Source organism: Rutidosis leptorrhynchoides, chromosome 5 (assembly GCF_046630445.1).
Source record: "Rutidosis leptorrhynchoides isolate AG116_Rl617_1_P2 chromosome 5, CSIRO_AGI_Rlap_v1, whole genome shotgun sequence".
NCBI lineage: Eukaryota > Viridiplantae > Streptophyta > Magnoliopsida > Asterales > Asteraceae > Rutidosis > Rutidosis leptorrhynchoides.
In genome coordinates this window covers 254,637,020-254,656,014 of record NC_092337.1, presented here as the reverse complement: position 1 = coordinate 254,656,014, position 18,995 = coordinate 254,637,020, and the positions used below count along the sequence as shown (strand labels likewise).

General features: G+C 31.3%; 2 protein-coding genes across 2 annotated transcripts; both read left to right on the top strand.

Annotated features, from left to right (window-relative positions):
- The first annotated feature begins 217 nt into the window (after window positions 1-217).
- Window positions 218-631, top strand: LOC139849349 (uncharacterized). Its single transcript, XM_071839009.1, has one exon. The coding sequence runs from the start codon at window positions 218-220 to the stop codon at window positions 629-631; it is 414 nt and encodes a 137-aa protein (XP_071695110.1).
- Window positions 632-15,519: 14,888 nt separating this feature from the next.
- On the top strand, window positions 15,520-16,215 carry LOC139849348 (secreted RxLR effector protein 161-like). Its single transcript, XM_071839008.1, has one exon. It carries the CDS (start codon window positions 15,520-15,522, stop codon window positions 16,213-16,215), a length of 696 nt encoding a protein of 231 aa, XP_071695109.1.
- Window positions 16,216-18,995: the final 2,780 nt, after the last annotated feature.

Genomic DNA, 18,995 nt, shown 5'->3' with positions numbered 1-18,995 from the left:
GTCGCCTACCGATTGAATCCACCATTGCTAGCAGATCAACTGATGTGATGGTGGAAGCACAATGTAGATCTTAGCCTTTTACGAAAATTAATAGTTTTATAAGTTTTTTTTTAAAAAAACATGGTAGTTAATTTATAAAAGGATAATTATTAAAGATACTAAAAGAACCTTGTTTATTTTGTAGATGACATCAAACGCAATTTAATTCGTAAACAACATGACCATAAGGTCAATCCTTGAGAAGGAATTATTGAATGGTAACAACTTCATTGACTGGTATCGAAACCTTCAGATTGTCTTAAAGTCTGAAAGGAAGTTGCACCATCTGGAAAATCCTTTACCTGAAGCCCCACCTGAAACTGCTAATGCTACTATTCGTAATGCTTATACTAAGAAGTATAACGAACAACTTAAAGTGGCATGTCTTATGCTTGCTAGCATGACCTCTGAGCTCCAAAGGAACTTAATGGAATACAATGCATATGACATGATCGAGGAATTCAAGACGATGTTCCAACAACAGGCAGAACAGGAATTGTTTGAAACTGTGAAAGCGTTTCACGCTTGCAAACATGAGTTGGGGCATCCAGTTAGCCAATATGTCTTGAAGATGAAAGGCTGTCTGGATTAATTGGAGCGCCTAGGTTATGCTATGCCACCAGTTCTTGGAGTGCACTTGATACTTACTTCACTATCCAAGGACTATGATGGTTTTGTAATGAATTACAATATGCATAGCATGGAAAAGACCATTCCCGAGCTACATGCAATGCTTAAGCAAGCTAAAAAGGGGCTACCAAAGAAGACTCCTGCAGTCTTAACCATAAAGGAAGGTAAAATCCAGAAAAGAAAGTCGCAAGCTGGAAGTGGAAAGGCAAAAGGAAAGAGTAAGCAAGCTTACACACCTAAGAAGAAAATTCCACCACCAGCAAAGAAAGAGCATCCCGCAAAGGATATGGCTTGTCACCATTGCGGCCAGATTGGTCATTGGAGACGAAACTGTGTGCTTTACTTGGAAGAGTTGAAGAAGGGAAAGGCTGGTTCGACCAGCACTTCAGGTATCTTCGTTATAGAACTCTATAATTTTCCTAATAAAACTTGGGTGTATGACACTGGTTGTGGTACTCATATTTGTAATGATATGCAGGGACTTAGGAAATTTCGGAAGCTGAATAAGGGGGCTTTGGATCTGTACGTTGGCAATGGCGATCGTGCAGCTGTCGAAGCTATAGGAAGCTATGAGCTTATCCTCCCAAGTGGACTTATTCTTATTTTAGATAATTGTCATTATGCACCTTCTATTACTAGAGGTGTTATTTCAGTTTCTCGTTTGAAAGATAATGGTTTTAATCATGTATTCACAGATTATGGTATTTCGGTTTCTAAGGATAATTTTTTTTTATTTTAATGCTATTCCTAGAGATGGTATTTTTGAAATTGACATGCATAATCTTGTTCCAAACGAAAGTTCTATATTTAACTGTAGCTCTAAGAAATTCAAGCATGATTTGAATTCCACATATCTATGGCATTGTCGTCTTGGTCATATAAACAAGAAACGCATAACAAAGCTGCAACACGATGGGCTTCTTGAGTCAACCGACAATGAGTCGTTTGACATATGTGAATCTTGTTTATCTGGAAAAATGACAAAGAAACCCTTTACCCACCAGGTTAAAAGGGCGAGTGATCTACTTGGACTCATTCATACTGATGTATGTGGCCCATTTGGAACAATGTCTAGAGATGGAGCTACCTACTTCGTTACTTTTACTGATGATTTCAGTAGATATGGTTATGTTTGCTTGATTAAACATAAACATGAAGTATTTGAAACGTTCAAAGCGTTTCAAAATGAAGTAGAAAATCAACTCGAAAAGACCATTAAGGTTCTACGGTCCAACCGTGGAGGTGGATATATGAGTAAAGAGTTTTTAGATCATCTGAGAGATCGTGGGATTGTCTCACAGTTTACTCCTCCTTACACATCTCAGCATAATGGGGTGTCAGAAAGGAGAAATCGAACTTTGCTTGACATAGTTCGATCAATGATGAATCTAACAACTCTACCAGCATCCTTTTGGGGATATGCTCTAGAGTCTGCTACACGCATTCTCAACATGGTTCCAACCAAGAAGGTAAACAAGACACCATATGAAATATGGCATGGAAAAGTCCCAAATCTGTCTTACTTGAAAGTCTGGGGTTGTGAGGCTCACGTGAAGCGTGATACGCCAAACAAACTTGAGTCCAGAACTGTCAAGTGTATCTTTGTAGGATACCTAAAGGAAACGATGGGATACAACTTCTACTATCCAGCAGAAAACAAGGTTTTCACTGCTAGATATGCTGAGTTTTTGGAGAAGAGTCTCCTCTTACAGGAAGCAAGTGGGAGCACTGTAGATCTTGAAGAAATTCAAGAACATGATACATTACCTTCTGTAGGCACTAGCAAAATTCGTACTAAGCCTCAACATGAAAGTGTCGAGGCACAGGACGAAGCATGTTTCATTCGTAGATCTAATAGAACCTCTCGTCCACCTGAAAGGTTAAACCTTATGGTTAAGATGGAGGACTTGGAATTAGGGGATCTGGGCGAACCCGCTAATTACAAAGCTGCATTGTCAGATCCTGAATCTGATAAATGGCAAGATGCTATGAATGAAGAGATGCAGTCCATGAAAGATAATCAAGTTTGGCGCTTGATTGATCTCCCACCAAACATCAAGCCTGTTGGGTGTAAATGGATCTTCAAGAAGAAGACCGACATGGATGGAAATGTACACACCTTTAAGGCCCGCTTGGTAGCAAAAGGTTATTCTCAAACCTACGGGGTTGATTATGAAGAGACCTTTTCTCCAGTGGCGGACATTAAAGCTATTAGGATACTCATAGCTATAGCAGCGTACTATGACTATGAGATTTGGCAAATGGATGTCAAAACCGCATTCCTAAATGGTCACCTTAGCGAGGACGTATATATGGTGCAACCTGAAGGGTTTGTGAATCCTAAGTATCCTAATAAAGTATGCAAGCTTCAGAAATCCATTTATGGATTAAAGCAAGCATCAAGGAGTTGGAACAAGATGTTTGATGAGAAAATCAAAGAGTTTGGTTTCTCACAAAACCTTGACCAACCAAGTGTGTACATGAGAGCTAGTAGGAGCGTTAAAGTCTTTCTGATCTTATATGTTGATGACATATTACTCATGGGAAATCATATTCCAACGCTACAAGACGTTAAGTCCTGGCTTGGAAAATGTTTCTCTATGAAAGATCTGGGAGATGCAGCGTATATCCTAGGAATCAAGATCTATAGAGATAGATCTAAGCGGTTAATAGGTTTAAGTCAAAGTGCATATGTTGACAAAATCTTAAAGCGATTTAAGATGGAAGCTTCCAAGCGTGGTAGTCTTCCGATGCAACCAAATGTGGATTTGAGTAAGACTCAAGCAACCTCTACACCCGATGAAACAACCCAACCCGTACTCCGTACGATAAATTTTTTTTTTGTAATAAAATGATACACATTTACGCGCCAATTAAATATGTAAACCATTCCACACGCTTCACTAAAAACATACAACGAGTTTAATGTTTACAAAAAGGCACAAAGGCCATTAACGAATGTGATACAAGTTTGACCAACTACAAATGATAGTTTATAATCCAAACGACCCCTTGAGCATGGTTTGGGACTAAACTACCCAAAACGTAGGTCAACTTTCAAAAGCTTCATCATAACATCAACAAGGACACCTAGTGCCCAATAACCCCCTTGCCCTTGTCCACACCTGCATCTAAAAAGATAAACAACGAGAGGGGTAAGCTAATGCTTAGTGAATGCAATAATTATACATACACATATATAATATATCTACTTGCAAACACTTACACAACACCGTACACAAGCTAGCAATTCGACAACCATGCAAAACATTATGCATATACCAATGACCGCAGTTCACATTGAGCTAGCAATAACAAAAGCATATAGTTCATATTTAAATATGCTAATGCACAATTCATACAACCATGGTTAACCAATCATAAAAGAAACGGTACTCTAATTTCCCATTGGTGTTCATAACAACCGTTAGTGCACAACACATATATCACTAACCCTTGGACAACACATATCCGTTTATAAAATCGTTAGTGTACAACGCATATAACACTAAATCGGACAACACATATCCATTCATAAATCATTAGTGTACAACACATATAATCACTAAATTGGACAACATATATCCGTTCTTAAAACCGTTAGCGTACAACGCATATATCACTAACTTGGACAACATATATCCGTTCTTAAAACCGTTAGCGTACAACGCATATATCACTAATTTGGACAACACATATCCATTTCTACAAGTAAACACATCATATACGTTCATGTATACTTATTCCACTCACCTTGTCACAAGGATGATGATTATGCACGTCCGAGCTTTAATGCAATGTACCTAAATCATTAGGTGCACATTCAATACACCAACTAGTGGAATTAACCACATTACACTTACTTGAGCATTTAATGACCCAATTCGCATTAAATGACTCCATCACACCAATACCGCCCTTAAATGGCCAAGACCCGACTTTAACCACTAAAGCTAGTGCATTAAAGTCTACTAACTTCAATTAACACAAACTTAGGGTAATTCATACCCATTTCACCCAAACTAGGTCAACTAGTACATTTTGACCCATTTTAAATTACTTAGCCTCTCAATCAAGTCAAACTTACCCATTAACACTTACTTTCATAAATCCAAAAGTGTATTAGTGACTAGCAATACCATTTGACACTTACAACCTCAAATCATAAGACCAAAACCCTAGTTTGTGGCCATTAGGGTTTCATTACAAAATCATAACCCAAATTCACCCATTTTACCCTCAAATGGGTCATACAAGTCTCTAGTAACCAAAACCCTAGCCATTAATCAATTAAAACTTAAAACATAGAGTTGGAACTTACCGAGACTATCAACGCGTAGCTAGAAACAAGAGGAACAACTTTAATTCTTGCTCCAAAGATCAACCCTCAATCCTTCACTCTCAAATCTCACTTTAAATCTAAATGGGTGTTGAATTTTGGGAGAGAAAATAGAAAGAAAAGGGAAAAGAAATTAAATGAAATGGGTGTGTGGTTGGGATTTAATGCTCCCATCAGATTTATACGCCAAATTACCAATTTGCCCCTTAAAGTCATTTAATTTGAGCTAAAATCGGATTATGTCCGGCAGGACTGCCGCGACGCGGCATAATTCGTCGCGGCGCGACATACAACGGGAAAATCAACCCTCCTTAACTCACTTTCTGATCCTGGTTTGCTTGCAATGCCGCGGCGCGGACCCATTTGTCGCGGCGCGGCATAAGACTGCATCTGAACAGTTCGACCATCATAAACAAGTTTCGACTTAATTTAATTTGTACATTCCAAACCCGCTTCCTATTTTCACCTAGCCTTCAACAATAGTCTCACAAGACTTAACGCTAACTAAACCCACATATAGACTTGCATATGCACACATTATCAAGTATACATTTATATAAATCTATACGTATATTCATACATTTACACATAAGCTAACGAGTTATAAACGTACAAATGATTAAGTGAAAGGACCCGTCCTAATCCATCGGGACGAAGTCCATATCGATTATAAATGATTCACAATAGTTGATTACATCGCGAGGTACTTGACCTCTATATGATACATTTTACAAACATTGCATTCGTTTTTGAAAAGACAATCTTTCATTACATCAAAAGTTGACGGCGTGCATACCATTTTATAATATATCTAACTATAATTGACTTAATAATAATAATAATAATAATAATAATAATAATAATAATAATAATAATAATAATAATAATAATAATAATAATAATAATAATAATAATAATAATAATAATATCTTAATCATAATAATGATAACTAATACTTATTTTAACATTAATATTAAAAATTATTATAATACACGTGATAATAATAATAACTATAACTAATGATAATAATACAAATAACAATATAAAGAATAATAATTAATAATAATAATAATAGTTCTAATAATAAAATGATACTTTACTTAAATAATATAAGGTTAATAATAACAATGTTAATACTAATAATAATAGTTTTACTATTTTAATGATAATAATGATCATAACAATAATGATAATATTAATAGTAGTAATAATAGTTATATTAGTAATCTTTATTTACATGATAACAATTTTAATTACTAATACTAGTATTAACAATAACCATAACAATAATAATAACAATAATATTCTTAATACTTAATAATAATAACAATAATAATAATTGAAATAATAATAATAAGGAATAACAACCTTTGAAGAAAGTCACAAAAAAAATGTCACTGACGGGACTCGAACCCGTGACCTCTCGAAACCCGACACACTTCCTAAACCATTCCGCTGCTCTTATTATTTTTGATTATTTACTGAACCCATCTGTATTTAATCGGTACTTCCTTTACCTCCTTCTTCATTCCCAAGTATAATCGATTCCAACTCAAATCACCAAACATTGAAACAGCAATTAATTGCTTCGACACCATCAATAACTATCTCAATCGTTTCTATTTATTAAAACAAAAAAAAACAAAAAAGAAAGCAGCCCAGCTGCTGTACTCGTCGAGTATAAAAAAATGATTTTTGATTTTTATTGAATTATAGTAAAAATGTATAACACGAAATAGTTTTTAATTCATACCTAAAAACTATATGTATCATCAATTGATCCAAAATATTTAAAACAAAGTCGAATTCTTCAAAGAACACTCGGTTTGACTTTTTCTTTCAAATGTTTGACTTCGAAATTCTTGAGTGATTCTTCGAATTAGCTTTTGTAATTTTGAAGAAAGTTTCAAGCAATGAATTAGAATGTTTCTGTAATTCCATTTTTTTCAATTGATTTCGAATAATTTTTATGATTAAAGGGGTACGGTATATAACAGAATGAGGAACAGAAATAAGAAAGAAAAAAAAGTAACTAATTAAAAAAAAAGAATCTGAATGATATTTAGTTGAGTAGGATTATGAGGTGCAGCTTGTATAATAACCTCCAAAATTAATTGATAAAGTCTTCAAGGTAGGGTTGGTGATAGATACAGGTATTGTCACAAGTAGAATAGAGATGCAGAGAGAAAAAGAAAAAAAAGAAAAAAAAAGGCTGCTAACATGATCCGTAATTTATGTCTTTTTATTTTATTTATATTATATTTAATTAATATTAATAATCAATAATTATGTTAGTAGTTATATTAATAAAATAAAAATATCAAAATAATACTAATAATAATATTAATGATAATGATAATAACTTATAAAAAAAATTAACTTTTAATAATAATGATCCTATATGATAAATGGTAGTAATAATATCTTAATAATAATAAAAATACTAATAATAAACAAGATATAACAAACTTACATGTTTTAATTTTTTTTTATATCTATATATTATATATTATAATAATATCAATAATACATATATTAGTATTAATATTTGATGATAATGGTAAAAGTATTAATATTAGTATTAGTGTAGCATTTATATTTTTATATATTAATATTACATATTATGTATTATTTAATAATAACATATATTTAACATTTATACATTTTATCGATATACATATAATAATATTTATGTTTATACATCATATACACATTCAAATTACTAAATATAATTTATGTTTTACATATCCAGTTTTTATCACTTAGATGAATGTATTAATTATATACATTAAAACAATTAAACTCAAAGTATAACCTTACTCATTTACTATTTTATTAATCGTTGACAAATTATGTATATTCAACCTACTCTTTATATTTGGATAAACAGTTTTAAATAAAAAGTTTAAGTATTCTTTCTAAATCACATAATAGTTCATATATATATATATATATATATATATATATATATATATATATATATATATATATATATATATATATATATATATATATATATATATATATATAATTTATTTACATGTATTGCTATTTATATATATACATTTCTTTTTACAATGAAATGGTTCGTGAATCATTGGACATGGTCAAGGTTAAATGTTTTCATGAAATAGTTTCCAAAATTTTGAGACTCAATATTACAGACTTTGCTTATTATGTCGAAACCATATAAAGATTAAGTTTAAATTTGATCGAAAATTCCCGGGTCGTCACAGTACCTACCCGTTAAAGAAATTTCGTCCCGAAATTTGAGTGTGGTTGTCATGGTTAACAATAAATATGTTTTCATGACGAATTTGAGTTGATAAAATAGAGTTTTATCATTATTGGGTAATATGGATAAAAAAAATTCGATTATTCGAAGAGTACGAATGAAACTATCGTAAGAGAGGTCCCAACGGGCATCGTCCACCTTCGCCCAAAAACTTGCCCAAATTCTTAGCCGTTAGTAAAATAAAAAAAATTCCAACGGTTATCCCAACGGTCACTTTTACACTATATAAACACCAACCATATACTTCATTTTATACACACAAACATATTTTTCTTTTATATTTCCACCTTTCTCAAAATCAAAATCAAACACTCCTAAACTGCAAAATGTTAACACTTCCCCCAATGATTGTTTCATTCGATGTTCATTACGGAGGTGATTTCCGTAATCAAATGAAGGAATATAAGCAGGGCGACAGTATTTCGTTTGAAGATATCGACATTCGTGATGTTGGTTTACAAGACTTACTATCCTTTCTGAAGGAGAAAGTTCCGTGTGAATTCACGTCTGTTTTCTTTTATAAAGATGATTATGATGCGGATTGTAGGGCAAGTTTTCTATGTACCGACGATCAATGGTACTTTATAAAAGATACCATTGAAGATCGCGGTAAACGCATTTCTTTGTATGCGGTTCTTGAAGATGAAGAGACGTTGAGTTATCGTTACCTCGATGAATCAGCTGAAGCAGCAGTTGAAGCATCAAGAGAAATACCGATGTCTCCAGAGTACCTCACGGATGGTGAAATGACTGGTGAATGCTACTTTGCAGATGACAATTGACGACAACGAGTAGTTTGATTGTAATCTTTTAATTTTTAATTGTAGTGATGTTTTAATTTTTAATTATTGTAATTTCAGTGTTGTTGTCGAGTTTTATATCTTCCTTTATGTTTCGGAGCTCTTTGTCTTTTTAATCTACTCTCGATCTTTAGTAAAACGAGTAATGGTCCAGAATTTACAGATACAAGTTTCAGAATGCACATTGTTAAGGTCCTAAGAAATAAACGGTAATAGCACAATTTGACTTGTCAAATTACCAAAATTCGAGGAAAGATAGGACTATCAAGAAAAATATGTTCTTGATATATTTATAGATTAGACAGAATGTAAGAGTCGTGTAACATAGCACATGATGACGTTATGATCTGTGAATCATCACATTCCATTAGAAACTCAGCATGGCTTACTGTAATATAATCACGTTGATCAAGTGTCATTATATTATACTAACTCATGCATCAGTTCCCAACATTACTTCAATAACATTCATATTTTAAGCTCGAAATTTTACAGAATATGGAAACTAACAGTTTCTATATGATGTAATACTGATAGCACGAAGAGATTAATGATTTCAGATAAGAATAGTTATAAAAATATCTCCAGAAATATGGAGGATATTTATAATGAAAGATATGATAACAACTCGGAATATCTAAGATCAGAGGATGATAGAAACTATTGTCTGCAAGGGTTTAGAGTAAGGAGCAAAATATTCACTAAAGACTTTAGCAGACATTGAATCATTTTGATTCTTTGAAGTCAAACTTATTCTTTGTGATTTGTCCACGGCTTTCTTCATAGTTTCGCATAATCTACTTTTCGGTACTAAATTTTCTATTGAATGTTTCCAATATAATAATACACAGGAAGCACGAAGAGATATATAATTTTAGACGAGAATATTTATAAAAATATCCTCAGAAATATCGAAGATATTGATGATGATATTTTGGAATTTCTAAGTTCGATGGTTGATGGAGAAAAATTTTCCGCAGGATTTTAACATGACTTCGGAGCAAGATATTCTCTAAAGATTTCAACGGATCCAGAATTATCTGAATTCTTTGAATATAGGGTATGGTCCTTGTATTTGTCCTTGGTCTCCTTCATGGTTAACTCTATCCGTTTTCCATTTCCAATGTTTCTGAGCTTTTCTAACATATTATTTTTTATCATCAAGCATTCGACGACTAAGGTCGTTTACGGTTGCCTACAGTTTCTACTGCTTCATTCAGCCTTTTCAACATTTAGAGTATTGATTCGCAGACTAGGTGCTTTTCAGAATGGAAGATCATAATTCTAAGAGGTAAGTGTTGTATATATATATATATATACATATAACTGTTGTTGTGGAAATGTTGCGAGACTCACAATACAGATTTGATGATTCCCGGTAATTGGTATGGCAATTCTTGTTACAAGATGCGGATGAGTACATGATGAGACTTCAATAGATAAATATAGTGATTTGCCGGAGAGATTTAAACCAAGGAGCAACGAGGTTGCTGGTACGTCTGCTGGTAATATGATGGAATATAAAAGGTTCCCCGGTAACAATAAAAGAGCAAACGTATATATCAAGATGTTAATAAGGTTGTTTCGAACGAAAAGTCGAAGTTGACTTGTTGGAGCTGTGACAAAATTGCTAATTTGAAAAGGGATTGCAAAGTTATTTTCGGCATTAGTAATGCCAAAGGAATGAGCACAGCTACGCGTTAAACGTTTACTCAGTTTCTGAGAGTTTTTCAGGTGCAATACTATATGCATAAATCTTTCCTTCTGTAGATGAAGTGCGGTTGGTTCATCCTCTCGTTTGAGGTGTTTTCAAAAATCATGAAAGGTTTGAACGCATAATGTAATCGTGAAGATACAAATGATATTTAAGACGAAATCAAGTGGCAACTTGAAGAATTGTTTAGTTTCATATGTTATAATCAATATTTTAATTCATTTTTAATTGTCCAATGTTATTAGTCTACAGTCGATATTTCACAGTTGACAGTCCAAAAATTCATATATAGTTTAATATATAATATTCGAATTAATTAATACGTGTCGTGACTCGTATATGTCTCAGACTCGATCACAACTCAAAGTATATATATTATTTGAGAATCAACCTCAACCCTGTATAGAGAACTCGATCATTACTGCATATAGAGTGTCTATGGTGATTCCAAATAATATATATAGATGCGTCGATATGATATGTCAAAACCTTGTATACGTGTCCCGATATTTAAAGTGAGTAAAATAAATAACAGAAATTAAATGACGATAAATAAAGTGCGTAAAGTAAATAACAGAAATTAAATGACGATAAATAAAATTGTGAGAATGTAAATTGCGATAAATAAACTGAGATAAATAAATTGCGATAATTAAATGGTAATACGGAATTAACAGTTAGCTAGGAACAGTTAGCTAGGATTTTGTTAGCGTGGATTCTTAATAGAATTTCATATTGTTAATTAATCTGTTTCTAATCAATTTTTATTGTGTCCATTATTTCTTCATTATGCCACTTGTTGGATTCTGATAGGTCAAAATCCAAATATGTAATTGGATGAATATGGTTATTCTGTGGTGAACGGATTTGTATATCGATGGATGTAAGTAGGATAGTATATGACTGTTGAAATAGATTCGAAGAACGTACAATGTAACTTATTAATGTGAAATTTAAATAGTCCTCGGGTATTACCTACCCGTTAAAATATTTTCACCATTAACAGTTTGTACAAGAGAATTTTTAATTACAATCTTTATGAAAACATATATACATATATATTTTCTTCAGATGTATTCATAGATTTAATGAGTTAATATAATATTAAACTCATTTGCTTTTCGGTTGGAACTAGAATAAATAATCTTTAAAACTTTAGAGATTACATATTCGACATGTCGAACGAAGATCATACTCAAAGTACAGATGATGATATTGAAGCATGGATTGTTGATGGTACTGGTGCTGTTATTGATTGTACTGTTGGTGCCGGTGATGTTGCTGAAGCTGGTACATTTTGCACCATATTCTCCGAATTGATTATTCGAGCGCGAAGTTTGTTGACTTATTACTCCAGGATGATTATCGGTCGGAACGAGCGGATGAATAAGGTTCAGAATTGTGGATAGAATATAATCTTGTCAAGTTACCCCGGAAATGAGAATGAAAATGGTGTCTCGAACAGGTTCGCCGGTAAACGCTTCAGGTTCTTTGTTAAGAGGTGAATTCGGTGGGTGGAAGGGATTGCCTTCTGCGCGTTTCCATTAATTAAGTCGACTACGAACCCATCAGATGAATTGATAATGGCTGATTAGTTGATTCATTCCGGTGACTCTGCTTTCGAAACTCGAGTGAAACTCTATGTCGGAATAGCTGTCGGAATAGCTATCGGAATCTAAAGGACTCAAACTGGTTGAGGGATTCATCTAGTAAGATCAGATGAAGGATTTTCGATAAAAAAAAAAATAGGATGTAGATTAGTACCATGCAATATATAATTTTACATATGCATATTTAATACTAAAATCCCATAAATTATGGAGGAATCTACGGAATCTGTCAGGCAAAGGTAACAATAACAGATATGCTAAGATATAAATTTATCTATACACTGTCTATGCAATAGTGGCAGTAGGACGTGTCTAGACTTTAAGGATGATGAGCAATTAATTTTTCGACACTAAATGATAAGCAAAACTTTTGACATGCAGACATGGTCGAAGTCCAGACTCACTAATGCATTCTAACGACTATCAGTTAGACACACTAATGCAGACCCGGTTCGCTAAGACCACCGCTCTGATACCAACGGAAAGGACCCGTCCTAATCCATCGGGACGAAGTCCATATCGATTATAAACGATTCACAACAGTTGATTACATCGCGAGGTACTTGACCTCTATATGATACATTTTACAAACATTGCATTCGTTTTTGAAAAGACAATCTTTCATTACATCAAAAGTTGACGGCGTGCATACCATTTTATAATATATCTAACTATAATTGACTTAATAATAATAATAATAATAATAATAATAATAATAATAATAATAATAATAATAATAATAATAATAATATCTTAATCATAATAATGATAACTAATACTTATTTTAACATTAATATTAATAATAATTATAATACACGTGATAATAATAATAACTATAACTAATGATAATAATACAAATAACAATAACAAGAATAATAATTAATAATAATAATAATAGTTCTAATAATAAAATGATACTTTACTTAAATAATATAAGGTTAATAATAACAATGTTAATACTAATAATAATAGTTTTAATATTTTAATGATAATAATGATCATAACAATAATGATAATATTAATAGTAGTAATAATAGTTATATTAGTAATCTTTATTTACATGATAACAATTTTAATTACTAATACTAGTATTAACAATAACCATAACAATAATATTCTTAATACTTAATAATAATAACAATAATAATAATTGAAATAATAATAATAAGGAATAACAACCTTTGAAGAAAGTCACAAAAAAAATGTCACTGACGGGACTCGAACCCGTGACCTCTCGAAACCCGACACACTTCCTAAACCATTCCGCTGCTCTTATTATTTTTGATTATTTACTGAACCCATCTGTATTTAATCGGTACTTCCTTTACCTCCTTCTTCATTCCCAAGTATAATCGATTCCAACTCAAATCACCAAACATTGAAACAGCAATTAATTGCTTCGACACCATCAATAACTATCTCAATCGTTTCTATTTATTAAAACAAAAAAAAACAAAAAAGAAAGCAGCCCAGCTGCTGTACTCGTCGAGTATAAAAAAAATGATTTTTGATTTTTATTGAATTATAGTAAAAATGTATAACACGAAATAGTTTTTAATTCATACCTAAAAACTATATGTATCATCAATTGATCCAAAATATTTAAAACAAAGTCGAATTCTTCAAAGAACACTCGGTTTGACTTTTTCTTTCAAATGTTTGACTTCGAAATTCTTGAGTGATTCTTCGAATTAGCTTTTGTAATTTTGAAGAAAGTTTCAAGCAATGAATTAGAATGTTTCTGTAATTCCATTTTTTTCAATTGATTTCGAATAATTTTTATGATTAAAGGGGTACGGTATATAACAGAATGAGGAACAGAAATAAGAAAGAAAAAAAAAATAACTAATTAAAAAAAAGAATCTGAATGATATTTAGTTGAGTAGGATTATGAGGTGCAGCTTGTATAATAACCTCCAAAATTAATTGATAAAGTCTTCAAGGTAGGGTTGATGATAGATACAGGTATTGTCACAAGTAGAATAGAGATGCAGAGAGAAAAAGAAAAAAAAAAAAAAAGGCTGCTAACATGATCCGTAAATTATGTCTTTTTATTTTATTTATATTATATTTAATTAATATTAATAATCAATAATGATGTTAGTAATTATATTAATAAATAAAAATATCAAAATAATACTAATAATAATATTAATGATAATGATAATAACTTATAAAAAAAATTAACTTTTAATAATAATGATCCTATATGATAAATGGTAGTAATAATATCTTAATAATAATAAAAATACTAATAATAAACAAGATATAACAAACTTACATGTTTTAATTTTTTTTTTTTATATCTATATATTATATATTATAATAATATCAATAATACATATATTAGTATTAATATTTGATGATAATGGTAAAAGTATTAATATTAGTATTAGTGTAGCATTTATATTTTTATATATTAATATTACATATTATGTATTATTTAATAATAACATATATTTAACATTTATACATTTTATCGATATACATATAATAATATTTATATTTATACATCATATACACATTCAAATTACTAAATATAATTTATGTTTTACATATCCAGTTTTTATCACTTAGATGAATGTATTAATTATATACATTAAAACAATTAAACTCAAAGTATAACCTTACTCATTTACTATTTTATTAATCGTTGACAAATTATGTATATTCAACCTACTCTTTATATTTGGATAAACAGTTTTAAATAAAAAGTTTAAGTATTCTTTCTAAATCACATAATAGTTCATATATATATATATATATATATATATATATATATATATATATATATATATATATATATATATATATATATATAATTTATTTACATGTATTGTTATTTATATATATATACATTTCTTTTTACAATGAAATGGTTCGTGAATCATTGGACATGGTCAAGGTTAAATGTTTTCATGAAATAGTTTCCAAAATTTTGAGACTCAATATTACAGACTTTGCTTATTATGTCGAAACCATATAAAGATTAAGTTTAAATTTGATCGAAAATTCCCGGGTCGTCACATTAAGTATGTACCTTTCAATACGTACGGGAAAAACGGGATGTTACACTCGAAGAGGTGAAGCGAATGATTGGAGTCCCATATGCTTCAGCTATTGGATCCATCATGTATGCTATGAGGTACACTGGACCAGATATTTCTTTCGCTCTCAATATGACGAGCCGATACCAACAGAATCCAGGTGATAGTCACTGGACTGCTGTAAAGAATATATTGAAGTATTTGAGAAAAACTAAAGATATGTTCTTAGTTTACGGAGGTTTCGATGAACTGAGCGTAAAGTGTTACACTGATGCTAGTTTCGAAACTGATCGAGATGATAGTCGATCACAATCTGGCTACGTTTTCGTTATGAACGGAGGTGCAGTCGACTGGAGAATCTCGAAGCAGAGCACTACAGCGATGTCTACAACAGAATCAGAATACATTGCTGCATCTGAAGCTGCTAAGGAAGCTGTTTGGATCAGAAAATTCATATATGGGCTTGGCGTTGTTCCCAGCATTGAAAATCCCATGGACATGTATTGCGACAATACTGGTGCTATAGTAATAGCAAATGAACCAGGAGTTCTACGTGGTGCCAAACACATCCTTCGAAAATTTCACTACATACATGAAGTTATAGAGAGAGGTGACGTACGTATTCAAAGGGTTCCAACAGAAGACAATCTAGCTGACCCGTTCACAAAGCCAATGTCGTGTACCAAGCATGTCGAGCATTCTAGGAACATTGGGCTTAAACCAGCTAATAGTTTTATGTAATTTTAGTATTTGGATAATTGGAACATGAAAGCAGTTTTATTTGTAATGAATTGATATATTGTGATATGATCTTTTTTTTTTTTTTTTCATAACTACTGTGTTCTATATTTGCATGTTTAAATCCGAGAATAATGACTTATTCTAAATTTTCCATTGTCGATTGATGATACGGGAGTAACATCAAACCAAGACAAATGTGAATGTTTGATATGGTGTAATGTATTACTATCAAACTCACATGTATTCATAGGATGAATATTGGAATGACCCAACCTTCGAGATTTCACTATACGGATCAGCGTCAATAGTGAAACTCGCAAGTGGTTATGTCATAATGTCCTTCGACTTGAGATGCACGCCGGTTTCGATGTGTGGAGCATTATACTTTGATATGGTTAAACGTTGTCCTGAATAAGGCTGTTATAAAAGCCATTATTGGGTGTAATGTGAAGCTCGTAACAGACACGTGTAGGCAAGATAGGATTTGTTCTTCCAACCCGTTTGGAGTTAGATACTTTTGAGCTCCTCGATGAATGAATAAGATATTCGTATGGCCGCACCCAAATGTAATTGAGATGATACTTAATTAGTTTGGTGATCTAATTCATTTTTAAGATCGAGAAAACAAAATTGTTAAACAAATGAGAATGACTGATGATCCATGTCTCAAGTTTAACTAAAGTATCTGAAACAAAGGGATAAATGACATTAACACTTACTATGAGCAGTTCTGAGAAACTACCCTCACATGAATTTTGGGACAATGGCGTGTTACTAGACGCTAACCATTGTTTGTATAGTTACTTGGTGTTATGCCGTGCACAAGTGGGAGTCTGTAAGATTAATGCGCAAGGTACAACACATAACTATATGGCTGAATTCATTTGAGCCTTCGGGGTCACACATATATACACCTAGACGTCATTTAATAATATATATGTGATATGTATTATTCAAGTAATTAAATATAATTAATTATTTAATTAATTGTTTGATTAAATTAATTAATAAATAATATCTTGTGGACCAAGATATTCTTATGCTAAAAACTTATACGGACTAAATTTTAGGTGGGATTCGTTTTCTAAACCGACTTTAAATCAATCGATACATACTCCGTATAACCCACCGTCTTAGACCAAAAATATAAATATGGTCTTGGTCTTACTTGGTTTTTAACAAATATAAGAAATTCTCACGTATTGTTTTTGCTATACCTTTTCTTATTCGACAAACAAAAAGGCTACAAGTATTCATATTGTTTTCGACGAACAAAACAGAAACATAAATATTTTTGGTCTTTACGGTTTAGATCAATAAATAATCCTATTGATTATTTATTATTACTTGACGGGACTAGCACATCCGCTTGACGTTGTTCGAAGTGTAGTGTGGACTACCCTAGCGGCAATCATACCTTTGATTGTTAGTTTCTCTTCCTTCAATCCGGTTCTACAAGAAATGTATAATCTTTAAACTCTCTTGTTATATTTATTTATTTAACCGTATAAATCATATGGATCCGTTTTTGGTGATTTATTTAATTCAATATAACTAATACGCTTCCGCTTAAAGTTATTGTTATTATATGTATGTACATGATAATAATTAATTGGAAAATTATTTTCTTAAAACCCTAAATCACCTACACTTTGTGCATTTAAATATTAAATTTCAAAAGTTATATGTGTAAACATCGAAGAAAATCATAAACGTAAACATAAACTTTAACATAATTGTCTAAATTCGTCAATTTTGTTCAAAACTTATAAATTTTTAGTTTAAATTCATGTTAAAATGCTGACCAATTTTGACTTTGACCGACTTTGATTACCAGCTTCGATTTTGACCCATCAATTGACGTTAACCGATTAATTAAACGGATTTTAGAAAATCGGAACGGATTGTTCTTAAAAATGATTAATCGGGGTTTAATTGCCAAGTAATCGGGTTTTTTACAACACTGCTCCTACCCTTTGCCATTTTACCAGAATTCACCAAATTTTTATTTTTAAACATATTAAATTAAAAAAAAATTTAAAAAGAAAAATGAGAAATAGAAAAGTCTAGTAGAGTGCAAAACAACTTGTGGCCACAAATATTTGGGCAACTACTACTCCGTATTATTTTATTTATATTATTTCTTTTGCATTATATTTCTCTTTTAATTAATCTTACCCAGATATTATGTGGTCCACAATCGTCAGTCAATATCTCTCTTCCTTTTTAAACGACAAAAATAAATATCGTAATCTTATCAGCATCTATTTTTTTAATTTTCAGTATTCTTCCTTCTATTTTCAGTATATATAAGATATTTAAAATATGACAATTCAGTTAAGATACCTATCTAACACAAGATAAAACTTAAGACTTTATTTTTGTTTTTCTAATTGACTAATGAGTACTAAAAGTGAAATATAATAATGCAAATTCAAACTCTAAACGATCCTTGTTTTGCTGGATCTTAATTATTGTCTCTCTTTCATTATATCGGTCGGCAAAAACTAGACTACTATCAGGATCACTACAAAGTAAGTTACCATGCATACAAGATTATAATGAGAACACTTGTTTACAAACTAATTAATATTAATATTAATATTAATATTAATATTAATTAATATTTAATACTAATATATATATATATATATATATATATATATATATATATATACTTACATACTAAAAGTGGTGCCGGTCTTCGTAGTTTCAGTTCAATCGAATAGTCGTTTTGAATTTGCGTTCATACTACAAACGGTCCCTCAACTTCGTCTATA